Raw genomic sequence first — 26,094 nt, 5'->3', positions numbered from 1 at the left:
TTTGCTCTTAGTCGAGCTTCAACTACTCTTTCCCATTATATGGCTCATCAACTTTATTTCTCTGTCATTTCTACAACTCTGCACAACCTTTTTGAATTTCAGAATGTAAAAAAATATTTTGTTATTGAATGTTTTTTTTTCACAGTGTGACTGTTTTGCGATGTAAAACAACTGCTTTACATCGAGGTACAGGTAATTCGTTTTTTCACTGAGTGATTTCAAACATCTAGGTATTTGAAAAACTGAATACATTTAAAAAACGGTCATTGGATGAATAGAAATGTTTTCCTGGAAATGTCATTGTTTCAAAATTAAAGTGAGGGCTTCGTTTTTTTTTGCTATCGCACCTCCAGCAGTCGAGCAGTCCGCCTCGTGCCATCTGCTGGATCTGGAGAAAATCAGGCGGCCCCGCCCCTTTGCTAACATTGTCCAACGTGCCCTAGCAACCGGGGCCGAACCTCCAGTTCCCGCGTAAGGTTCTCATCCTAATATGGACAGCAGAATGCATACGTACGCTGACGTCAGCGTGTCGTTTATGCAAATGAGCACAATTGAAGAATCGCATCGCGGCCTCCAAAATGGAGGCGTGTAAAGGCGGCGCATGCGCAATCATGTCCACTACTCTCCAGTCCAACCCACAAGCGCAGACATCAACAAGAGACGCCGTAGTCTTCTTTGAAAACACAAACCCTGTAAGGATTACTACTTTTGTTTTCGCCAACTTTTCACAACTTTGCATGGTAAGCGTGATGTTTCTCTTTTTACTTCATTTTATTAAGTGCTCGTGGAACATCAACCGGCGCGTTTGTAGTCTTCGGACTCTTCACCCGTATAATTTGACATTAAACTCTCGAGTTTTGTGCTTTCTCTGCGCTCAACAATCGTAAACGCGTTACTTTCCGTTGACAGGGTTGAAGTTGGATTTGAAGTGTAGAAAAACGGCAAAAATGTTTTTTAAGAAGAAACTAAACGAAGTGCATTTTGCACGCACGCAATGGCTGTTGTTCGTGAGTCGATGCAGCTGGCGACCGGGGTCGGGGGGGCGGGGAGGTTGTCGGTGCGAGCTGAGTAAAGGAACCACTCCAAAATGTCGATTGCAGTCAGTTTTTGGTGACGAATACTAGTATATACGTGTTTGGAGACGTGATTAGGTGCACATTGTGGCGGTGATGGGGCGTGTGTCCCAACCAAGTTGGAGGAGCTCTCACGCCCACCCGTGTGCCAAGCACGCGGCACCAAGCTGTCAACAAAACAAGCTAACAAACCTACCAACGTGCCCACCAAATGCTACATTTTAAACGTTCATTTAATGTCGTTGAACGGGTGGTCTTTTTTTCAAACCGACAGCTCATCACATTTGACGGTGCTTTGAAGTCGACAAACATCGAAGAGGACCCTGTAAAAGACTTATGATCAAATTACACAATTTCCCTTTTTCGCAGCGAGTGAAGACGTGTTAAATATTCGCCTGTATAACTACGTGCTGTAAAACGAGGCAAATGTCGAGAACATGAAGCGTGTTTCTTATTTATTTAAAGATGAGTGCGCATGAGCCATGTCGTGCGGCTCGCCATGCTGCCTCGGCCCCAGAGTGGGCGGTGGATAACAAAATGACGACTTATACTTTTCCTCTCTAGGAAAACAAGCAGTGGTAGCGATAAGAATGGGGTCGCGATTGTTTTGGTGGTGATTTGTGCAACTTTTAAAAAGGCGTATGAATGTTATTACAATTATATTTTCGTAAGTTCGCATAACACCTCCTTCCGCCACGCGCTCCTTCCGCCGCCTTTATCGTGTATGTGGTGTGTGTTCGTTGCCATGTTGAAGTTACGTCACAGGAGTAGTCTGCTGCAAAGATCGCGCGCTCCATCTACGCAGATGCTCCACACCGGAGACGGTTTTGCAGGTCGACCTGATGCGTTGAGTACCACGACGCTGTAACGTTTAAATGCGGTTGCAATTATGTCGGGACGTTGTGTTAAAATAAACAACAGGATAAAATGATTTGCAAATCATGTTCAACATCTACCTAATCATTAGTGCCGGAGAAAAACCTTGTGTGTTTAACATATAGGTTCTTGGCCAATAAAGATTTTTGGATTGGATTGGGAATATTTAGCACATAATCATCAATTTCAGGGTCCTAGCGCACAAGGACAGATCTTTAAAAAAAAAGTGTGATGACATTTTCTATCCAATATTCAATCAACGTTTGGGTGCTTCAGACTCTGAATGTTGGAGTTTTGTAGGTTGAATTATTTCCCATTCTTGCTTGATCTAGAATCAAAGCTTTTGAATGGCTTTTGACATATTTTGCGCCTTATAATACAACATGTTTTCAATGGGAGACAGGTCTGGACTCCTCGCAGGCCAATCTAGTACCCCCCGGAGGACTCGAGATCTACAGTTTCAAAAAACAATTGTGATTGTGCACTCGTAGACAACACTTTTTTTCCCACTGATAGTCAGTCTTATATGACCTTGGGTCAAGCAAAGCCAGCGATGTTTCTGGATGTTGAAAAATGACTTGGTTTTCGTAGAAGAGCTTTAATTCACACATATAAATGTGGTACCATACTGAATTCCCTTTGTTTTTTCTTGTTTTTTTTTTTGAGTGTGCCTGAGCCCATGTAGTGACATCCTTTACACACCAGTGTTGATATTTGATACAGTGTTGCCTAAGGGATGGACGATCACAGCCATATCAATGTTGGTTGTTGTTCTTAGAGCTTACATCCAGTGATGTTTTCAGATTCTCTTAACCTTTTCTTAGATCATGTACAGTCCATAATATTAGTATGGAATGTATTCAATATCATAATCGACAACATATTATGAAACCACAACACTTTATTTTATTGTATTTTGTCTCATTGGAATCGCTCTACCAATCTGTCTAGCTATCTGGATATCTTTAACATTCAGAACAAATGTGTATACTGTACTATATGTCAAAAATGATTTTGGCAATTATGCTATGAGGCCAAAGGTATTTTAACCCATTTACGCCAATCATGTTTCAGCCGTTGTTAAAGCGCTATATAAATCAATATGTATTGTATAAATTTATTTTAAAAAATACAAAGAAAATGAAACCAAAATATGAAATTTATGGTGTTATGTATGTGCATGAGGGTAGAAAGCATTTTATTTTTATCAGTACAGTGGACATAGAAAGCGGTCACTTTATGACAATGGTGGCCAACCAATCAAAGACAAGGACACTTTTTTTAGTGTTACTGCAAAGAAGAACATAATGCACACAGGCAGACATAAACATGGCATCCCATCTACACGCACACACACTCGCACCTCTGCTCAGCCACTTTTACTGTGAATGTCACACACCAACATGATAAAGACAAAAATGGACTCATCCACTATACGAAGACTATATGCCAGTCGTTTCCAACAAAGAATATTGTCTGCATTGTCTCTCGCTCGCGCACACACACGAAGTTGATGTTGTGTGATTGCAAAACAGTGATTGTTATTGTTTGAAATATTTAAAAGCAACGTTGACTCATATATTGTCACAATAATAAAGCAGTGAAGGTCAGAGCTGTCCAAAAGTTTACTGCATTTGCACTTGACCTTCGCGTTATCACTGGTTGTTCCAGTGTGTTTCCTCACAAACATTGTGACCTTCGGGATTCAATTTGACTGGATAGTGTACACAAGGAATTCCGGGCTTTTGTTATTGTTTAAAAAAAAATACACTTCAGTCATCAGATTTGCCATCTTAAAAATGTCACTGTGTTATTGAAATTTGTCAAACCAGTTGATAAGAAATCAGAATTCCCTTTTTTAATCTCGGCAGTAGAATAAAGAAACATAGCACAGCATAAATACATTTATTTTTGCTACCCTTTAATGATTAAGGAACGCGGTAACTACTTTTAATCAAAGATATTTACTTCCAATTGTATTACAGAATACTGTAATGTAATCAAAGCGTGCATGTGGCAGGACAAATATAATTATTAGAAAAATACATTTTTGTCAACAAAGCCAACTACAGTAAACACCTTACATGATCAATGGCAGGTACTTTTTCCAGTCTCAGAATTTAGGTATTTCAACTTTGGCGATCCATTGGCAGAACATATTGTAAATTGCGATGCTGACACGGCCGAAAACAACCAGCACATTGCAGACATTTGTTCTCTTGAGGGCTATTCATTTTATCCAACAATTTTTATTATTATTTTGATCTACGCATTTGTCACAGTAAAGAATATTGTATATTTTAAGTGGCACTCATTTGTATATATTATTAAACTGTCCAAATAAAGGCCTTCCCTCTCATAAACCCGAGTCAAATATTTCAAGTTACACGCACCACCAAACAAAAATGTCTCAAAAAGTTGCCACACATGTACATTTTGTTCCTTCTGGTTCCTTCCTATTTATTCTGCATGTCACTATACAAAGTCGGCATTCATGGATAAACAAGGATATATTATAACATAACTTGTGAACCAAGGTTTGGGGTCTGTGTAAGCTCTCAGTCGTACAAGAGTGGTCCATCGATGAAAAGGTTTCTTTAGCCGTCATCTGTACTTCTTTGAAGGTGTGGGACGTTTCGCTACTCATCCAAGAGGCTTCGTCGGCGAACTAAAATTTGCTGAAAAAAATACTTTATCAACATTGCAGGTATCATGCTAGTTGGCCTCAATCTGGAGTACATATGCACCTAAAAGCTAGCAACCACTCATTTGACGACAGTGAGGTGAAAATCTTAGCCAAAGAAAATAGATCATTTGAAAGGAGAGTAAAAAAAGCTATTTTTTTTTTTTTATAAAAGAGCAAAATCCTTCACTAAATCGCCATGGTGGTGTGAGGTTTAATTTGGATCGTGCTTACAACAGACTTCTGAGATTGTTACCACATAAGCTTAGTCATGCTGATGAGGTGATACCAGGGTAAATGGGGCAATCCGTCAGGACAATAGTCCTCTCCACCCCCCAACTGTAGAGCAGGGACCTATCATAGCAGAGGTCTGGCACCGCCACCTCTGGACAGTAGGGATATATACAGTATATAGGGCCACAGCCTCCAGCAAATTTTAGTTCACAGACGAAGCCTCTTTGATGAGAAGCGAAATGTACGACACCTTCAAAGAAGTACAGATGAGGGCTGAAGAAACCTGAGTAATTAAAATTTTCCCTGTGACAGTGGGTCTAATCTAATGTTATTTATTCCAAGAAATGTGTGTTCCTGATTTTAACCAGTGTCAAAATACACACCAGAGTGTTCCCTCTGTGTCTTGTGGCATCTCTGTGGTTTCATACTGTCAAAAGACCCCTAGGATTGATTGCAACACACACGCATACCCACGCTCACAACCCATCAGTCGAAGGGGGTGCGGCATTCCACGTTTTGCCGCAGTTGTGCTCGCCATGTGCCGAGGAGACTCCAGTTTTGCCTAGCAACATAGCGGCATCCCTCTACAGTGGGCGTGCTCAAGACATTCATAATCATTGTTGGACTTTTCACTTTACGTCAACCTCCCCCTGCAGCTTGGGCGTGCGTGCCGTATAATATTTTGGCCCGCCAAAACCAAAGCATGCCGAGAACGCAGCATGGTGACATGATCTGTCTGACACGCTGTCTGACTGTTGACCTACTTCCCCCCCACACACACATTCAACAACACCAGCCCATGTGGGTCACAGCAAGGGATGCAAAAAATTGTATTTAGTGCTTTGCTCGTGACTAAGCATCCCATTTTGGGATCAATTGAAATACATGAATCATAACAGTGAGCTAGTTCTAACCTGCCCACAATGTTCCGTAAATGCCCAATTTCAATTTAATGTTGAATTAATATTCAATTTCAAAGTATTTTATCTATTCCATGCACTTAAAACACATTTTTGCTGTGAACAAACAGACAACGTTGTATGAGTAGCACTTTTTTTGTCAATTTCATATTTTCACAAACTGATACCGTTGGTCATGCGACCTCGTCAGTGTTGTTATTTTCAAATGAATAGCTAATCTAATACGTATATTGAAAAGAAACATGCTCTCTTTCGCCATCCAATGTCAACCGCTGAAACAACATGCCATCGTTTTTATGGGGGTCACTTTTGAGATGCAGAGATTCAGTCATACCTCTAGCATAGGAAATATTTGTAAAGATTAGCATGATGGAACTGGCTAAACTTTGCTATGAAAGATAATCTGCCTGTTCTTTGGATGTACTATGTCTACATTGAGTGGTTATTTTGTGTTTATTCGTGTTGTCTGGAAAACTGAGTGTGCATTTGTCACCAATTAGTATATTTCAATGACAACATTGACGGTCTGTAACATCTTTTGGTTGTGTTTGTCTTTGCTCGCAGATGTTTGGCTTCCACAAGCCAAAAATGTACAGGAGTTTAGAGGGCTGCTGCATTTGCCGCGCAAAGTCGTCCAGCTCTCGCTTCACGGACAGCAAGCGTTACGAAAAAGATTTCAGGAGCTGTTTCGGGTAAGTTTAAACCACAGGTGTCAAAGTCAAGGCCCGCGGGCCAAATCCGGCCCTCCACATCATTTTTTTCGGCCTGCGAAAGCAAATCAAACTTGTTAAATTCCATGATGATTGCTAAAATCTGAGCCAAAATTTCATATTTTTGGATGTCAACCACAATAAAAGTCATTATTCTTGACTTCAGATTTGAAAACGAGTTATTCATTAATTTGCTGTGTGCTCTATATGTAATATTTGAAGGGATTTAAACATTCTAATGGGTTCCCCAAATTCATAACGGCCCTCGAGAGGAAACCATAACTACAGTGTGGCCCGCGGCAAAAAATGACTTTGACACCCCTGGTTTAAACCGAGGGGAGAAGTGTGGAAGACGTGTGTCACTTTGTCTTCCCCTAACGAGATACCTTTCAGATTGAGCGAAACGCGATCTGGAGAGATCTGCAATGCTTGTGTGCTCCTGGTGAAGCGATGGAAAAAGCTGCCGGTGGGAACCAAGAAGAACTGGAATCATGTGAGTACACCCGGGGATAAGTAATATTCCATCAATCCAGTATCATTGGTAAGCGTTTACGGCTCAACTCAACTCGGAGAGGGCTTGATCCTCTCTGAGCCTCCGCTTAGTTCTCGATACCTATAGACCAGTGCTAGGCCAGCAGTCGCCAACCTTTCCCACCCCACAGATCAGTTTAATGTCAGACAATATTTTCAGGGGTCTTGAAACTCATTCACTGCCATTCCCGAATTTGTTCGGGTTATGTTTTTTCATGCTTGGCTGCCGATAAAGCACTGGCCATGGCCCCTGGCAATGTTTTTTTTCTTTTCCACAAGGGGCAGCATTTCCATTTTTTCCATGTTAGCGCTTTGTTCCAGCTTCAGCTGTTGTTAAAGGACAACCGGCGTCTCCGGACAAGTTGTGTCCATAATTTGTAAAATGGCTTCAAATGATTTCTACTGAGCGTATTTTACAAAACTTCCACCGCATATAGCTATATTTTACGTTTTAAGATTCGTGCTGAATATTCCGGGGGTCTTGTTTTTGAGTTGGTGACGAGTCCGTACGCGACGTCACTTAAGGAATGCCCCTGACCAAAAAAAGGACACATTGTAGCAGTCCTTCCATCACGTCAATGCTTGTTTGGTCTGAAAACCTCATGTTGCGCCAGAAGAGGGCGTCCAAGCTCCATGTGCGGAATTTGTCAGCCTGTGGAAACGAGCTGATTCATTCCTCACAACAGCTCGGTGGCCATCTTGTGCATTTTCTGGGATGCTACATTGCACTCCTGACGGCTGGAATTGATACACAAGTACTTCTTTAATCGATTGCAAACATGTACGCTTTCCTCTTCAGAACTATTTGAATCATATTCATAACTGGAAGTGTAGCAAGAAAGTATATTATCCGAATCTGAAGCCATTGTTTTGATTCTCCAGCAATGCAAGACGTCTTGGCGTGACGTCACGAACTGGGGGCGGGACTTTCTGAAAATGCCCAATTCGCAGCTCAATTTGAAGTAGTTTTAGACACTTTAAGTCATTTTTATTGGTGTTTTGCATTTGAATAAAAATATCATACTGCGTGTTTTGGCTATTTTAGATGCTATAAAACGTTTTTCTGATGTCAGTTAGGAAACAAAAAAGTGACATCGGTTGTCCTTTAAAGCGCTATATAAACCAATATGTATGTTTCATTGTATTTTGGACAGCTTACCTCATTTCAACCTCATATAACTCCAGACCCATATAATTTAGGAATTAACTTTTTTTTTGATGAAAGATAAGTTTAAGGTTTCTAACGCTGTATTGAATGTTGATGTAGTCCTAAAACTCAATATTCGGTGGGTCCTGGAATTCCAGTGAAAATGACAAAAACCGTTGGACTTTGAGTGGACACATTTTTTCCCATGTCTGGCAGCGAATGAGTTAAGATGCGATGTATAAATACAACAAATTAATATGATACGACCTCCATGAAAAGTGGTATTTTCAAAAACCTAATAACAAACACGAATCACGAGACGAGGAATGTCCGATCTGGCAACGGTCGCTATAGTAACGTTTAGACATGCCTTCAAACTAAGACCGCAAATACAAAGTGCATGAAAAATCCGACTCACTATCGCCACAGAGTCTGCAGTGTGGGTGCGTAAGAATGTCCACTTGAGATAAATTCGTATTTTAACAGAAATCATGATACTGTTTGTTAAATGTAGCCTTATTTTGCTTCAGTCATATGCTCCTATTCTCTCCCCTTGATAAAGAAACTTTCGAAATACAGTAAAGTCTCGTTATATCGATATCGGATATATCGATAGTCCCGGTTATATCGATACTATTTCTATGCACGCACGGAGAAAATTACATGCAAACAGGGTCGGATATATCGATAGTCCCGGTTATATCGATATTTTTTCGGACTCTCTTGAATATCGATATAACGAGACTTTACTGTAGGTTTTTTTTTTTTTATTACTCATTTTGCTAGCTTCTGCGTTTGATTTTCGTGGTAACCTATCACATGACCGAGAAGCGCGTCAGGGGTATGTCCTGTACAAGAATGTAACAGAGAACCCTGTTATTTTTCAAAATAAAATATCATACCCATTCCAAAATATATAAAACGGAAGTAGGTTCTTTCTGTGTGGCCCAATACCAAATGTTGGTCCACGGCCCAGCTGTTGTGGCCTCTGCTCGAGGCTCACCTGCGATATTAGGTGAAATTCTGTAATGATAGACACGTTAGAGAATGTTCCAGCTCTACATTAAATGACTTCAGAAGGCACCCATCCATCCATTTTCCAGACCACTTCATGTGGTTGCGGGGGGTGCTGGAGCTTATCCCAGCCGTCTTCAGGCACTAGGCGGGGGACACCCTGAATTGGTTGCCAGCCAAGTACAGAGACAAACAACCAGTCACATTCACGCCTCGAGACAATTTTAGAGTGTTCAATCAGCCTGCCATGCATTTTTGTGGAATCGATGAGAAGGTTTCTTCAGCCGTCATCTGTACAAAAGTGAAGGTTTCGGACGTTTCGCCTCCTATCCAAGAGGCTTCGTCAGCGAACTAAAGTCTGACTGGTCGTATCGGCCCCATTTATATATCCCTAATGTCCAGACCTGGTGGCGCCGGACACAGCTATGATAGGTCCCTACTCTCAGGTTGGAGGGGGCGCGGGACCCCCCCCTGTGGCCCCACTGATTGTTCCTACATTCCTGACTAACGATTGGCCTATTACCCCCACTCCCCCCGGTATCACCTCATCAGCATAACGACCCTCATCAGCATTGCGAAAGTTGCCTAACCTGTTTTGCCTGAGCAGGCTATTGTATGAACGATCCAAATTGAACCTCACACCACCAGACCGGTTTAATGAAGGATTTTGTTGTTTTATAAGAATCGCCTCTTTTACCCCCCTTTCAAACCATCTATGTTCTTTCGCTAAGATTTTAACCTCATTGTCGTCAAATGAGTGGTTGCTAGCTTTTAGGTGCAAATGTACTGCCGATTGAGGCCCACTAGTATTATCCCTGCGATGTTGATAAAGTCTTTTTTTTTTTAAATTACAAAGAGTCCTTTGGCAACATAAAATTCCTACTTATTTCAAACCGATAAACACGTTAAGGCAAAAATTAGTGCATCCAAAAGATAGGCTACCAAATGAAAAACAAAGTAATGTAGTTTATTCCATACATTGTAAGAATGAAAATTGTAAAGAGCAGTACATTGGGGAGACTCAACAAATTCTCAAAAAAGACTTTATCATGGACCACTCCTGTACGACTGAGAGCTTACACAGACGTATTTTTGTGGAATGTGGGAGGAAACCGGAGGACCCGGAGAAAACCCACGCAGGCCCGGGGAGAACATGCAAACTCCACATAGGGAGGCCGGACCGGGTTCAGAAGGCACAAAGCTCTTAATTTCCACACGCCTGTATGTTGTAAAAAACATAAAAAAATGCTAACTTAAAAATCTGTCACATAGCAAGTCAACGCAGTTCTTTCATCACATTGAATGACTTCTTGTCTCTGCAGGTGGTTGATGCTCGAGGTGGTCCTAGTCTAAAGTTGACCTCCAGACCCAAGAAGATCAAATCCATGACCAAGAAAGCCCGTCCAAGCCAGATCAACAGACTCCAGAAAGAGCTCAAAAGAAACAGTTAATGATGCTGTTTTGCCTTCTGTATTTAAACTTCAAACATAGTGTTTATTTTTTCTTTACAAAGTTACATTGGTGTGAAATTTCTGAATGAACCTCCAAATTTGTGAATTTAATTTAACCATTTTTTTAGTTTTTGAATAGATGGTTGTTACATCTAAAGAATTGGCTCATCAATGTGTCCGTCCCTTTAGATTCCGACGCCCACAGCACCACATCCAGCGCTTCCCCGGCTCAGTCTCCCAGCTACAGCAACTTGTCGGATGACGGCTCCGACACTGAGCTGAGCCCAGGGTCTAGCCGCTCGCCCGTCTTCTCCTTCCTGGACCTCACCTACTGGAAGAGGTACTATACTATATAGTAGTACAGTGGGGCCTCGGTTTACGAACACTTTGCCTTACGAAATTTTTGGTTTACGAACGTTAAATTTATGAAAATTAAACCTTGGCAAAAGCACTACTTTTCGGGATACACATGGAGCGCCGCCCCACCACGGCTGGCGGAATAATCTTCGATGGAAGAACACCAAAGCACACGACCGAACAGCGCCCCAGCCAGCCTACCTTTCCTCACCCCCTTTATCTGAATGCACACGTCGATCGTCTTCAACGATATCTTTGCTGTTATGGGACCGAAAAAGACCCCACCACAGGCTCGTTTTCAGCCGAAGAAGACACAAAACAAAATTACAGTCGAAGAGAAGGAGATCATTGAGAAACACAAATGAGGTGTGCGTTTGTCTGATTTAGCGGCTTAGCGGATATGCTAAGTCCACCACTTTACACATAGGCTTTATTGACTCAATGCTTTCACGTGACTAATGACGCCGAACTATCCTTTAGGGCAGGGCTCGGGAACCTTTTTGACTAAGAGAGCCATAAAAGTAAAATATTTAGAAATGTTTTTCTAAATTCAGACGCTCGCGTGCGCACACACACGCGCACGTGCGGCCACTTTTCAACAAAATATCAGAATGTATTATTTAAAATAACTTAGTGATAGTACTCACAGTTAACATGGATGGTTTTCCGTTCCTCGTGTTTGGTAAAAATCCAGGAAAACGATCGGAATGAAATTCAATTTGCCGGTCCAGAGGCGAAGTTACTGGTAGCTAGCCTGCACACGGCTCATAAGCTTCCACACTTGCTATCTGCAATCTACTTCTCGCAGAAGCATGTCGATGCTAACGTTAACATGGGGCTTGTTAAAATGTCACTGACATTCGACTGTTTCATCGATGGTATTGTTTCATTGCAAATTAGAATCAGAACATTTTCTCTCCTCTAATGCTCCGGTGCATTCAGGCTGAAGTGCACAAGTTGGGCTCATTTAAAGAGGCGTTTACCTGTTTCAACATGACGGCCACTATCATCCAATCAACATGGCGCTTTCGGCCATTCTAGGTCAGTGTCATCCAATCAAAATTGCGCTTTCCGCCAACTGCGGCCCCAACGGGAAATGAACGACGAAAAAAACGACAATATGTATTATAATATGTAATATTTATCGGCGAGCCATATGCAATCATCAAAAGAGCGATATATGGCTCGCGAGCCATAGGTTCCCGACCCCTGCCTTAGGGACTATTGGAAGGACCATTTCAATGTGTATCATTGTGTTCAGCTGATAGAAAATCATTGGCATGATGTTACCCTTCGATCCTTGAAAGCAGCATGGAAGAATTTGTGGCCCGCATGCATCCTTGAGAGGGACTTTGAAGGATTTGATACTCAGGACTGTTATTTTGGATGACATTGTTTCCATTGGACACAACATGGGACTCGAAGTGGATGCAGATGACATCGAGGAGCTTGTTGCTGACCATAATGAGGTGTTCAACACAGAGGATTTGATTTGCCTTCACGAGGACAAGCAGAAGCAAGTCATTCAGGAGTTTTCATCTGAGGGCAAGGAGGAGGAGATGGCTGCAGCATCAAATGAGAGCATCAAGGCAATGTTGGCTAAGTGGAATGATGTGCAGGCTTTTATTGAACAGTTCCATCCAGAAAAGACTGTGGCTATGAGAATCATTAACATGATGAATGATAATATGATGCCTCAGTTTCATAAGACCTTACAAGTCAGAAAGCAACAGGTGTCAATTAAAGGACAACCCACTTTTTTGTCACTTTTTTGTTTCCTAACCGACATCAGAAAAACATTTTATAGCATCTAAAATACCCAAAACACGCGATATGATATTGTTATTCAAATGCAAAACACCAATAAAAATGAATTAAAGCGTCCAAAATCTGCAAAAAAATTGAGCTGCGAATTGGGCATTTTCAGAAAGTCCCGCCCCCACTTCATGACGTCACGCCAAGGGGTCTTGCATTGCTGGAGAATCAAAACAATGACTTCAGATTCGGAGAATATGCTTTCTTGTTACACATCCAGTTATGAATATGATTCAAATAGTTCTGAAGAGGAAAGCATACATGTTTGCAATCGATTAAAGAATTTATTCCGTGTCATTTTGAGACATCTGGACTGCAATGTAGCGTCGCAGAAAAGAGGCAGAAAATGGCGACCTCTTGTAGACATGACAGTTTATTGCGTTTCCACAGGCTGATAAAATCTTTATATGGCGCTTGTGCGCCCTCTTCTGGCGCAACACGAGGTTTTCAGACCAAACAAGCATTAACATGATGGAAGGACTGCTACAATGTGTCCTTTTTTTCGGTCAGGGACGTTCCTTCAGTGACGTCACGTACGGACTCGTCACCAACTCAAAAACAAGACTTCCGGAATAATCAGCACAAGTCTTAAAACGTAAAATATAGCGATATGCGGTGGACAATACGCTCAGTAGAAGTCATTTGAAGCCATTTTACAAATTATGGTCACAACTTGTCCGGAGATGTCGGTTGTCCTTTAAGAGCCATCAACGACCGTCACACATGTAAATAAAGTAACTTTATTATACAGTGCCGTGTATTTCTTTCATTACAATACAATAGCACATTTATTATAAATATAATAAAGTATATTGTGTGTAGTTTTAAGGCTTTTTTTGATGCCCTGTTAACTCATTCACTGCCAGACGGTGTGGAAAAATGTCTCCACTCCAGTGCCATGGTTTTTGTCATTGTCATTCGAATTCCAAGACCCACAGAATATTGAGTTTTAGAACTACATAAAATTCAATGCAGCGTGATAAACGTTAGACCCTCTTCTTTCATCCGAAAAAAAGAGTTATTTCCTAAATTATATGGGTCTAGAGTTATATGAGCTTGAAATGGAGGTGGCTGTCCAAAATACAATACAATGCAATACATACATATTGGTTTATATCGTGCTTTAATAACGGCTGAAGCTGCAACAAAGCGCTAACATGGAAAAAAGGGGAAATGCTGCCCCCTTGTGGAAGGGGGCTTGATCAGCACCCAAACAAGAAAAAACCAAACCCTGAACAAATTCATGAGGGGCACTTTACATATTTTTGATTCCCGAATAAATTCGTGAATGGCAGTGAATGAGTTAATAATGCGCTATACCTTATTCTGTTTCTTAAAATTTTCATGCAGGCAACATTTTCATCTCCTGACCCTTGTTCAATTTGGAGATTTGTATTCCTACTTTTTAATTACCGCTTGTGTGCTTGTTGCTCCAGTTGACCCCATTTATCAGCAGTATCGTGAATATTTTATTTTGCAAGTCAACTGATAGTATATGCCCCTACATTTTCTACTTTGCATCCTTAAAATTTCAGGTTAAGGGCCACTCACTGTACTTTCAGTAAAAAAAATGTCTGAAGCTGTGATGGGAAAGATACTTTGCATTGAATGTGAATGAAAAAGCCAAGATGGTAAATGTTAGTTTTTAGTTTTGTGCATTTTACTGATCAGATTCAAAGTCAGCGGGGCGCGATAGTCCAGCAGTTAGCATGTTTACTTCACAGTGCACAGGTACCAGGTGCAATTACAGCTGTGACCTGACCTGTCTGGAGGGTGCATATTCTCCCTCGGCCTGCGTGGGTTTTCTCTAGTTTCCCCGGTTTCATCCCACATTCCAAAAACATGCATGGCAAGTTCATTCAACACTCCCAAATTGACCCAAGGTGCAAGTGTAAATGCGAATGGTTGTTCGTTTCTGTTTGTCCTGCGATTGGCTGGCGACCGGTTCAGGGTGTCCCCCACCTACCGCCCAAACACAGCCAGGATAGCTTCCAGTACCCACCACAACCCTAGTGAGGATTATAATGAAAGAAATTCCAATGGTATCCTGCAATGCACTGTGAGTTTCGGGCCCCAAACTTTACAGTGTCGACTTGTTTTTTCATTAGCCAGCAGCATGCACTCATGTTAGACAAAACAACAATTTGGTGACTGTCTTCCTGTTTTATCCAGACAAAAAGTGTGCTGCGGAATCATCTACAAGGGTCGCTTCGGTGAGGTTCTGATCGACCCCCATCTGTTCAAACCCTGCTGTCGCAAAAAGCAGCAGCAGCAACAGCAGCAACGGCGCGAGGAAGAGGATGAAGAAGAGGAAGAGGATGATGACGATGATGTAGAGGAGGAAGAAATGGAAGTCGAAGGGGGGCAGGAGGGCGTCATGCCCGTCAGTCGGGTGACGTCCCCGTCCAAGGAGGTGCAGCAGGCGAAGGAGACAACGGCTGCAGATCAGCTACATGTCACCATGGCGACAACATCCGAAGAAGGCTGGTAAAGTCGCTAGGGTTTCGTGCACACGGTACCCCCGCCCCCTGAACACTTGTAAGGCGCCTCACATCGCCTTGGGTGATTTAAAGCAGCTGAACATCTTTTGGTCTTCTCCGTCACAATGCTGGAGAATAGTTTTCCGTCTTAGCGTAGTGTTTCCCAACCTTTATTTAGCCAAGGCATGTAGTTGACGTGATTACAATTATATATATATTATTTTTGGAATGAAACCGTACGCCACCTAGAGATGAAAATTCTCTGGCTTTACCTGGAAATCCGGATATTAGTTGACCACTTTGAACAAACCCAAGAGTCCATTGTTACACTTTTCATCAAAGAAAAATATTGGTCATGTATTTCCAAATATTTTGCTTTTATGGCTCTCTTAGTCACAAAGCTTTCTGAGTCCTCATCTATGCCATTGTTCTGCCAGTTTCCATATGTCACTGGCATAGAATGAGAAGCCTATAGATATTAGTATTGGTCAATGAATATGAATTCTCAGGTCAATGAAGTGAAACTGGATACTTTCCTGTGACACACCTCATGATATGTCAGAGTTGCTAGGGGGTGTCCATTTTCCAGAGAGTTTCCAGTAAATCTCCAGGAGTAGTTCAACTGGGAAATTTCAGAAATCTTCCAGTTTGGATAATTTCTGTGCAAATTACAGTGGTGCCTTGCGATACAACTTGAATGGGTTTCATGGTGGCACTCATACCTTTCTCAAATCAAACCTTTCCCCGTTGAAATGAATTAAAATGGCATTCATCCGGTCCTTCCTCCTCTCAACAGATACCAAGCATATCTCACCTGTTTCCAATGAGAAGAAGCTAGGAATCTGTAATATGCAGACAATAACGAAGATTTTTGTGATGATTGTGGCATGAATATTAGTTATTTATATTCGGGGGATAACAAACATGCCCACGAGGAAAGTTAGATTTTTTTTGTGTCTCTGCACAGTTTGTATTCAAATATTTGTTGCTAAAATCTTTTGGACACTGCCAAATAAGCTAGTTGTTAGTCCCTCTATGATGTAAGTACAGCATCTGTAATACTCTTTGTTTTATGATTAGTTGAACAATTTCAACTGGAGGTGGTGGTGGTAAACAAATAATTCCGTAGTTAGTCGTGCAACGAGTTGAGTTGCATTCTTTGCTACCAGCTTTCATCTCTTCCATTTTTGCATGCAAGTCAAACAAACGAAAAAACTGCCAAATGGTGGCTTGTATCTCAAAACTCTGAATTGGCACGTAAAGGCACCACTGTAACTGCGAAATGAGGGCAAATTATAGAAAACTTTGCATTCAATTATAAACATGTTTTTTTTGTTTTGGCAAAAGAATTGCTTTCACAAATATATTTTATACTTTCACAAATATATTTGTGAGTCAAACTTCAAGTTAAAGTTCTCTGCTATGAGCCAATCATCAACCCCACCCCCACCGCCACGGCATTATTGGTTGGGATTCACGGTATTAGGCAGTTAACGTATGTACTTTCATGTTTTTTCATCTCATCCTATTTAATAGTCTCGCCTTCCCGACAAATAGGCCGTCATCTCTCGTGTTTTTGTTTGTTTTTGTCTTTAAATTCATGCTGGACTTTTAGTTCGCGGGTACGTTTAGATTTCACAATGCAATACAGTCAATCCCTGTTTCTTCCGCAAGACCTCGGTGCTACTTTGAGGTTCATCGAGCAACTTTTAGGATGGAAACCTCAAAAGAATGAACATTCACAGTGTATTTAGACATTTAAGACAACCCTCTTCACATGTAGAAAAATCAAGAGACTTTGGGATTTTTTTGCTTTTCGCGTGTTCACATTCTAACTCGCTGCAATCCAGAATGACTGACAGTTCCTTAATGTAAACGCAGATGGAGCATTTGTTGAATATTGAATATAAGGTCCACAAACTAGTACATGCTTTGTCCTCCCTAATATCCGAGTTCAGCACACAAGTAGAATGACTTTTGAATTTGTTTTTCACTACTCTAAGATATATATGACAGTCTTGAACACCACCACTAGGTCAACTTTCGCACACCAGTAGGACTATATATGCCGGTCACCAGTGACTGAAGTGTTGACTAGTTTGCTTTTGGCGCTCGTTGCTCGCAGATGTCATCTAGTGCACAGTTTTGCCTCACTGGTATCATGTCGTCGCCTCACTAGTTTGCCAAAGTTGAACAATAAGTGAGGACAAAGTGCGGACTTGTACAAAATTTTACACTGGACTGAAAGGATGTTAGTGAAAAAAAAATGCTCCAACGGTGGCCTCTCCTACTCCCAGAGTAAGTCAAGTGGCGACCACTCCTGTCTAAAAGTTGGTGTTTGTGGACCGGATTAGTTAAACATGTGTGCAAACACTGGGCTGCGCTCCAGTTTGAAAGCAGGCCTATTCACAGCTTCAACAGCAAATGCACCAGCCTTACTCACATGTGCGTCACACACACCGTGCATGTTGTGTTCATTCCAAACCAGTTTTGAGGAAAAAAGCGAGGTACCAAATGGGAAAAAGGCGACAGTCTCGGTTATTTATTGTGTCCTCAGCAACACAGAGTGCATTGTTTTTGTATGACCAACAATGCCCACTCATCCAAAAGACCCCCACGATCTGATGCGTGAGTCGACAAAATTGCATGGCCTTATATAGAGTGTTAATCTTTTTTTATTATTGTTTTTATTTTGGATCAATTTCTCCGATGAGATTATTTTTGTATGTAAAATAGAAACGTGGAAAAAAATAGAAGTGTCTTTGCGTAACAATAACACAAAACGGCAGCAAAACTGAGAATCAACTTAAAGTCAAGCAATGTCAATATCACTCCCTTCTGTCATTCCCCGGACAGGATGTGATATAAAAGTAATTTTATACAAGCTTATGAAGAGCCGCTCCAACATTTATTCACTATCGTTGATATCTTTGTTCTGTCCGTGTACTATGCTCCTTGTAGACCAAAAGTAGCATGAGAAGTGTTAAAAAAAGTTGCTAGACCATTCAGTGGCCTGAATGGTCTTACTAGGAAAGACACAAAGTGGACTAGTACATGGACCTTGAACTGGATATCAATGATAGCAAATTATACATGCTATTATACAAGCTGAAATTCTATGCCAATGCTCTTATATACCACAAATGTGCTGTGATACTCGTTTGTTAATGAGGTACCCCAGAAAACATCTATTTTGTAAAATCTGTTTAGTAGAAGTGGATTTTTTTTTTCGTCACCCTTTGACATTGCTCACTTGTCTCCCGGTAATTATAAAGCTTTCTATTATTTTGCATACCTAGATATTAGGGAAACCGCCGAGCATCTTTCAAACTGACAGATTTTGTCAAATGAAATGTTTTTTATTTCAAATCTGCATTTACTTAATTTGACAAGTGGGCATATATTTATTTATCAAGCGGAAGCCAAAGCACACACACCCAACAATGTTGAAGGCAATGCAGATTTTTTAATGGTCACTTGTGCTCGTTCCAGGTCATTTTTATGTATGCTTATGTCATTCTTAAGAAAAAACAAAAAAACACTAATATGAAATTTCACATTTTAGTCGGGAAGCAGCGCGTAGGTTATGTAAATATTACAATGCCGGGTGGGCCCTGATGGGGTTTGGTTATTTATTTCATATTTATTTTCTGTCATTGCATCCCTGCTTTTCAAGTTTGAATACTTGCTTTGAATCCTTTCCAACTTGATTGTCCGCATCCATGAGGTTCATTAGCGCAAATTCTCTTGTGATATTTGCATCACATCAAATGACTAGGTTGTCCATACTTGTGAAGTGTTAAATATTTATTTCCTTGTCATTTGACTTGAGTACAACCTAACTTATTTGCCGTCATCACTTTTTGATGTGTGTCACCGTAGCAGCTGGTAGATTGCAAACAAACTGTATTCCGATCCTTCTGTTTTTAGCTTTAGAGAACGATCGCTAGGATCCGCCGTGCTAGACTTTGCATGTGTTGTTTGCTATGCATTTATTTCGCTGACATATTAGATTAAGCGCTTTTGTATTTTTTTATACATGTACTTTTTTAACTTGTTCCTTAATAAAGTCATTTTGTGAGTTTTATGTGAATGTTTCATGTCTTAAGAACACGTACACAGTTGCATGCAGTGGTTTTTGGTGTGTTGATAGTGGGGTGCTTGATTTGCTTTAGCGGGCCGAATAAAATGATGTGGCGGAACAGATTTGGACCCCGGGCCTCGACTTTGACACCTGTGATTTAGAGTGTTCCATTAACTTGGAATGCATGCTTTTGGAATGTGGGAGGAAACTGGAATACCCACGCAGGCACGATGTAGTGGTGGGCATACAAACTCCATACGGGAAGGCCGGAATGGGAACGGCGGAACAATCCATCTCACCATGCAGACAAAGTGGCGGAAAAACAAATTGAACTGGCACACACCTGATTTTTTTATTTGCTATTCTATTGCCATAATCAACAAATAAACACAAAATTCGTGACTTCGTTAATTTGGAAGTGGATATTCAAACTCGGCATGGAATTAAACACTGATGGCGCCCTCTGTCGTTAGTGTATGTAGCGTCCGAGTGGTGTACCATCCATCCACGAGGTGAAATTTGAGAAATACAATAATGACTAAATAAATACGAAGGGTTGTGTCAGGAAGGGCATCCGAAGGGAAAAACCGAAAGGAAAAGAAGATTTCATTCACCGCGATTCTGGATGTTCTTCCATTTGGTATTTTTAAGTAATGGCCAAGAAAGACTTTTCATGAAATACTTTGTTATACAGTGCGCGTGGCTGTAAAACTGGGCTAATGTGGATAGGTAACTGGTTTCCGTACAAATTCGGGTGACTGTATTGTTTTTTCATTGTCCATTCGCCACAGTCTTAGCTTACAATGAAGAGGGGGGAAATGTAAAAGGTGACACTACCGGACACGTAACTCCCGTGACCGGAAATAGACCAACAGTAAAACATGGAACGACTTTGTTTTGATTCCGCCGGTAGCCTCTCGTACAACGTTTAAGGTGCCAAACTAGAAACATTCATCCATAAACATTTTCTCTGGAATCCAGGTAGATATTTTCTTGTATTTTGATTGTTATCTTTGCATTTTTTATTCAGTTCGCCATCCTTCCGTGTATCATCTTTAATGCGGTCAAACAACACGATAGCTAAAATAAGAATCGTGCTTCGAGTCGTTCAACCTTAACTAGGTACGCTACAGTGACCTATATTCCACCGCGATTGATCGATTTTCATAGTTTTAACTCGATAATTACAGGCAGAAAATCCCCTCACATTTCGAAAATTAAAAAAATCAATTATTTTATTATTTGTCATAGAACAATAATCTATACATCATTTGAAAGCTATTTAAATCCACGTTAATATGGTATTAGAAAATGTGTGATGAATTATTATTCAAAAATGTTGTCACATCCCTAGTTAAAACAATAAAAATCTGTGACCGAATTCTTTATTACATTTTAAACTATCATGAATTTCTTAATTTTTGGCAGATCTTAACTAGTAAGGTACCATTGGAAAACTTTTGAAATTCTAAACAAGAGCAGAAAACACAAGAAATGATTCAAAATATAAATTCGCAAACATCAACGATCGAATGCAGGCAGATTTTCGTCAGAAATCAAAAATGGCTGTCACAGAATATTCTGAAAGAAAATTGCGAGCTCTAGAAATATATATGCTAATGCTTCTTTTTGCTCGAAACTTGGCAGTTGTGGAGAAAGATCTATACTCTACCACTTCTATGAGTTATAGAAATACAACCTACTCACCCTTATAAACTGTAGTGTTAGCAAAAAGATAGTAAACTTCAATCAATTTCCCCCCAGTTTCTCGTTGTCGTACAGTATTCGGAAATTTCAAGAACCAGCATGGAGGGAAACGTGTAATACGTCATCATAAAATGCATAGCTTGGAAAATCCCACGAAAAACGATTACGTGCTTCACAAAAATGCAATGATATACGACTACGAGTACAGAGTGCGCTCGGTTCACTGGACAGAAACAATCGCGGTGGAATATAGGTCACCTATTTTAACTGTGTAATTACAGGCAGAAAATCCCCTCAGATTTCGAAAATAAAAAAATCCATTATTTCCTTATTATTTGTCATAGAACAATAATCTATACATCATTTGAAAGCTATTGAAATGCACTTTAATATGGTGTTAGAAAATGTGAGATGAATTATTATTGAAAAATGTTGTCACAACATAATTCAATTTCAGATGACCAAATACATATGAATAACATGACCTTGTGATACTATTGCATTTTCTTCTGTACTCAAAAAAAAAAACACTTTTCAAGTGCCCACCATCCATCCATTTTCCGTACCGCTTATTCCTCATTAGGTTCGCCGGCGGTGCTGGAGCCTATCTCAGCTGTCTTCGGGCACGAGGCGGGGGACACCCCGAATTGGTTGCAAGCCAATCGCAGGGCACACAAAGACATACAACAGTCACTCTCACACTCACACCTAGGGATAATTTGGAGTGGTCGATCTGCCTGCCATGCATGTTTTTGGAGTGTGGGAGGAAACTGGAGGACCCGGAGAAAACCCACGTGGGCCCGAGGAGAACATGCAAACTCCACACAGGGAGGCCGGACCGGGACGCGAACCAGCGACCTCTCCACTCTCCACTGGGAAGCCAGTGTGCTAACCACTCGACTACCGGGCCGCCCCAACTGTCCACCATTGTACTTTTGTATTAAAAAAAACAACAACAAAACAAAATACCAGGTACCACTCAACGGAATATTTGGGCGGAATCTTTTCGACAGGGTAAATACTCTCATACGCTCTCATAGCTGGTGATATGGCCATGTGGAAAAATGTATCATCATGTGACTGTAAAGTGACCTTGAGAGTTTTGAAAGGCGCTTGTAAATTAAATGTATTAATTAATTTTCCAACTCATGTTAAATGACATCCAGCATTTGTACCTGCTCCCGTTTGCAGTGCTTTCCTGGATTACCCCAAACAAGGTTCTGCTGCTGTTGTGGGGATTTCCCTTTTTTTGTTTGTTTTTTGATTACTTTTTAGCAAAGGTTTTCCATTGACAATGACTGCTATTTTGTAGTGTTCTGTCTCGAGAGCTTTATCATGGTGGAGCCCAGTGCCTCCGGCGTTTTCTGCAGCCGGATGCTGAGCATGGTTAATTCCGAGGACGTCAACGCCATCATCCAGGCTCAGCGACACATGTAGGTCACATTCATAATTGTCTTTTGTTACTAGCTTTAGTAAGTTTTACAACTCTTCTGTATACAACTCTTTCGTTCAGTTCAAAGTTAACACAATTGTACCATGACCTAACAATTGACTTATCATCCCTCAGTTTAGTCCTTTGTCCACATTGAAATGCGACTTTGAAGCCTTCACTAACACTGTGAATTGATAAATCTAGTACTTTTGTTTCAACAAAATTCAATTCACATGATGAGAAATTAATGTCAACATAGACCCTTTCTCTCTCTCTCTCTCTCTCTCTCTCTCTCTCTCTCTCTCTCTCTCTCTCTCTCTCTCTCTCGCTCTCTCTCTCTGTCTCTCTCCCTCTCTCTCTTTCTTTCTTTCTTTCTTTGCATTCATATACTGGTATAAACAGACACATATGTGTTTTTTTTCTCGATCAGGCTGGACCGCTTTGAGAAGACGAACGAAATGCTGATCAACTTCAACGGACTGTCCAATGTGCGACTGCAGCAGATGAATGAGCGCTTCATGCTCCACACGCGCACCCTCGTCGAGATGAAGAAAGATTTGGACAGCGTCTTCCGACGGATCAGGTTGGGACATTTAAATGAGTGGAGTTCAACATTTGGCCATGGCGATATTGCCGTCATGACTTATTCTAATCTTCTTTTCCTTTTGGGTTTTCCCTTCAAGGATCGCCACAGCAACTTATACCAATGATAACATTAAACAGGGCTTGGGAAAAAAAAGATAATCAATAAAAATAACATTTTGCTTTTCACTTTTTTGTACTGTTCTCTGCAATACATTTTCCTCTTCCATTTTTCTGTATGCGGCCCTCAATGGAAATATTTTGGACGTTGTTGTTTTTTTTACTTTTCAGGACGCTCAAGGGAAAGATTGGCAAGCAGTACCCAGAGGCTTTCAGTAGTAAGTTGCCATTTGTGTATCGGTGTTGGATTGGATTGGATTTGCCTTTATTCGTCTCGCAGTGGAGAAATTTACATTACACAGCAGCAAAGTTATGAAATGTTAAAATGTTAAAAACATTTTCAAGGTGTTAAAAGGTTAACATTTATGACACATTTTCATTTCCATTACATTCACACAACCTCAAACAGTACAGTAGTAGTAAACCCTTGCAAGCTGTCAGAGATGTTCGGTTGGACATTGTGAACAAAGGCTCGAACACAGGAAGATTCTCTTTTACTGCCGGCAGGGGACGCAGCCATTCATGACTGCCGTCCAACTTCTGCAGCCTTCTGCCAAGCTATTTATTGGGACTATATGCAAATTGGAGTGATACATTCGTGAAACATCGTCTTTTTCATTTAAATACCACGCCCCTGGACGTCCCAAGCATCAACAATTATAAAACAACAGAACATTTTAATTGGTTGTCCTTTCAATGAACTGATAGACTTGTAACCTGGCTAATGACCTCTTCATGTGAAGGAGTTTACCAAGTCATAAATTAGTCCAAGGCCAAATCTCTTACATGAAGATGACAGTTAAACAGACTGTATCTGTTCACCCAGATTTTCTGTGCTTCCATTGTGGGCCTTCTAAGCATGAAACATTTAAATATGATAACTTATATTCTGTCGATTCTCTATTACAAGCCAAAAATAAAATAAGGAAGCAAAAAAATAATGCCTTCCATGCAGTCCCAATTGTCGAGATAAAGCAATCTGATTAATAAAGCCACACGTTTTATCCATCTGAGAAGGTAGCCATTTTGCTACTTGCTGTCAACTGAAAATGACATCACAGTTGCTCAGTGCGCAGCTTGCGAATGTCACATGACCAAAGGTCTAAAACAGGCAAACTCTGATTGGTTGTTACCTGCACTATTGGGTACTGTAATACCCAATAATACAAATAAAATGGTACGGCGAAGCTTTCAGATAAAAGTTGAATTTGCTCCTTGAACAGGGTCAAAACAGTTCCCAGTATGGGGTGTATTTTACGAAAATTCGGGTCAACGACACCATAGCAACATCACCTCTGGCATTTAGCATTTTTTCTATATTTGATTTAATTTCCCTGAAAAGGAAGCCCGAACCACTCTTCTTTACCCAGATATCCACGAGTCACCCATCCCAGAGGACGACGATGATGACTTGGACCCGGCGCCACCAAGTGGCGCCACCACCATTACCACGGCAACCTCAGGACAGAGCTCAGATTCCTGCGACTCCAGTCCTGATGTTGTTTCGCCCGCTGCCAGCAGATGTTCTGAAGAGCTCTCCCAAGAAGCACCCGACACACCCGCTTCGGACACCCATCGGACGGCTGGCCTACAGGATGAGGGCCCAGACTCTGTTTCTGCTGAGTAGCTTCACATTTCACGCAGATGGATTTTGTCAATGCACTCAACTTCAATGTTCTTTTATTTTTTCGTAATACAGTGGTAACTTGACTTAAAACATTTTGGAGTTATGAATTGCTTGACTTAATTGGGAAAAAAAATGGAGCAGTGAGAGGACTGTAATGCCCTTGCATGTGGGCAAGGAGAGCGCCAGTCGCACATGCACTTTCATCCGTTTAATAAATGTGAAAAACATACATGGAAAATGAGAACACTTGCACGGAGCTGCTGAAGGCCACAGCTCAGAGAAAGTCACTTGCGTGCAGGCTAAAATTAACCAACTGCAGCTCCTGATGTCACTGACTCATCACGTTTCTGTTCAGCATTTGCAAATTTTTAGATTTTTTGGGGGGAGTGAGGTGGGTGGCACAATGAGAACAGTCAATCTCCATAATGGAAGGCTGGAGCATTGGAATCCAGAACCTTGGCACTGCATGTTAGAAACGCCATTCTTAGTTCTCTATTTTAAATTTGTTCAGTACTATTCACAAGTCGAGCTTTCACTGTCAAAATATTGTGTCTTCACGAAATTGTCCTTTTTCCCTGCCTCGTGTCAAGGGTCACATGACCCTACTTTGTGGTACACTGTGTAGTACAATAACAGCACTCGTGGTGCATGGCCTCCTTCAAGTGGTATAAGAAAGACTAACTTGCAAAGTACAGTTTTGCTGCATATAACTTAAGGTAAATACAATTGCATTAAATATACATTTTCAAATGTGTGTTTTGGTACAACTGTGGTGGTTATAGTAATTTAAGTAATTGACCAGTCATTATTTTTTTTCAAATTTTTAAAGTTATGAAACAACAGTATTGGGCAGGGATGTCAAACTTATTTGACTCACTGACCACGTTTGTAGTTACGGCCTACCTTGGCAGTGTCATCGTGACTGTTAATTTGGGGAAATTTTATCCCAGAGAAGCACAAACGAGAAGTTGATAGTAAAAAAAACTTTGGATGTGCACTGTGCCACAGGCTTGACGTGGTTTTATCTTGGCTCACCAAATGACGAACATACATACATACAAGTTTCAGAAATAAAACTAAATCTAAATCGGGAGATATTCATACATTTTCTTTTTTTTTCACCTTCCAAATTGTGAGTATTGTGGTCAAAATCGGGAGTCCCCCGATCAAATCGTGAGACTTACCATGTATGGACTAAATATGTCCCCGAATCCAACAGTCAATCAAATCACCGTAAATGTTTGTAATTCA

The 26,094-nt window shown here is 40.9% G+C and overlaps 2 protein-coding genes across 4 annotated transcripts; both read left to right on the top strand.

Moving 5' to 3' along the window:
- Window positions 1–578: 578 nt before the first annotated feature.
- Window positions 579–19,372, top strand: sinhcaf (SIN3-HDAC complex associated factor). The gene is made up of 6 exons (XM_088996915.1): window positions 579–740; window positions 6,351–6,478; window positions 6,890–6,989; window positions 10,511–10,634; window positions 10,829–10,979; window positions 14,984–19,372. The coding sequence occupies exons 1-6, from the start codon at window positions 579–581 to the stop codon at window positions 15,300–15,302; spliced, it is 984 nt and encodes a 327-aa protein (XP_088853041.1). The 3' UTR covers window positions 15,303–19,372.
- Window positions 19,373–20,006: 634 nt separating this feature from the next.
- Window positions 20,007–25,930, top strand: kxd1 (KxDL motif containing 1). Of its 3 annotated transcripts, none has more exons than XM_088997142.1 (6): window positions 20,007–20,356; window positions 21,666–22,054; window positions 22,395–22,515; window positions 22,945–23,097; window positions 23,388–23,434; window positions 24,587–25,930. In XM_088997142.1, exons 3-6 carry the CDS (start codon window positions 22,418–22,420, stop codon window positions 24,841–24,843), a joined length of 555 nt encoding a protein of 184 aa, XP_088853268.1. In that variant the 5' UTR covers window positions 20,007–20,356; window positions 21,666–22,054; window positions 22,395–22,417; the 3' UTR covers window positions 24,844–25,930. The 3 variants fall into 3 exon arrangements, with proteins under 3 accessions (XP_088853268.1, XP_088853265.1, XP_088853266.1); XM_088997139.1 differs by having other exon boundaries at window positions 21,666–22,096; XM_088997140.1 differs by lacking the exon at window positions 21,666–22,054 and having other exon boundaries at window positions 20,010–20,356.
- The last annotated feature ends 164 nt before the right edge of the window (window positions 25,931–26,094 follow it).

The sequence above is a fragment of the Hippocampus bargibanti genome, linkage group LG05, assembly GCF_051943395.1.
Source record: "Hippocampus bargibanti isolate YZ-2025 linkage group LG05, ASM5194339v1, whole genome shotgun sequence".
Lineage (NCBI taxonomy): Eukaryota > Metazoa > Chordata > Actinopteri > Syngnathiformes > Syngnathidae > Hippocampus > Hippocampus bargibanti.
The sequence above is the reverse complement of the archived record's forward strand: the minus strand, read 5'-3'. Positions and strand labels throughout refer to the sequence as shown.

Bases quoted from the DNA above. Each gene is read 5' to 3' on its own strand.
- kxd1 (XM_088997142.1), top strand. From the start codon at position 22,418: ATGGTGGAGCCCAGTGCCTCCGGCGTTTTCTGCAGCCGGATGCTGAGC. The intron at 23,098-23,387 runs GTTGGGACATTT...TTTACTTTTCAG, and splicing joins AGCGTCTTCCGACGGATCAG to GACGCTCAAGGGAAAGATTG. The intron at 23,435-24,586 runs GTAAGTTGCCAT...TTCTTTACCCAG, and splicing joins GTACCCAGAGGCTTTCAGTA to ATATCCACGAGTCACCCATC.
- sinhcaf (XM_088996915.1), top strand. From the start codon at position 579: ATGGAGGCGTGTAAAGGCGGCGCATGCGCAATCATGTCCACTACTCTC. The intron at 741-6,350 runs GTAAGCGTGATG...CTTTGCTCGCAG, and splicing joins ACTTTTCACAACTTTGCATG to ATGTTTGGCTTCCACAAGCC. The intron at 6,479-6,889 runs GTAAGTTTAAAC...GATACCTTTCAG, and splicing joins GATTTCAGGAGCTGTTTCGG to ATTGAGCGAAACGCGATCTG.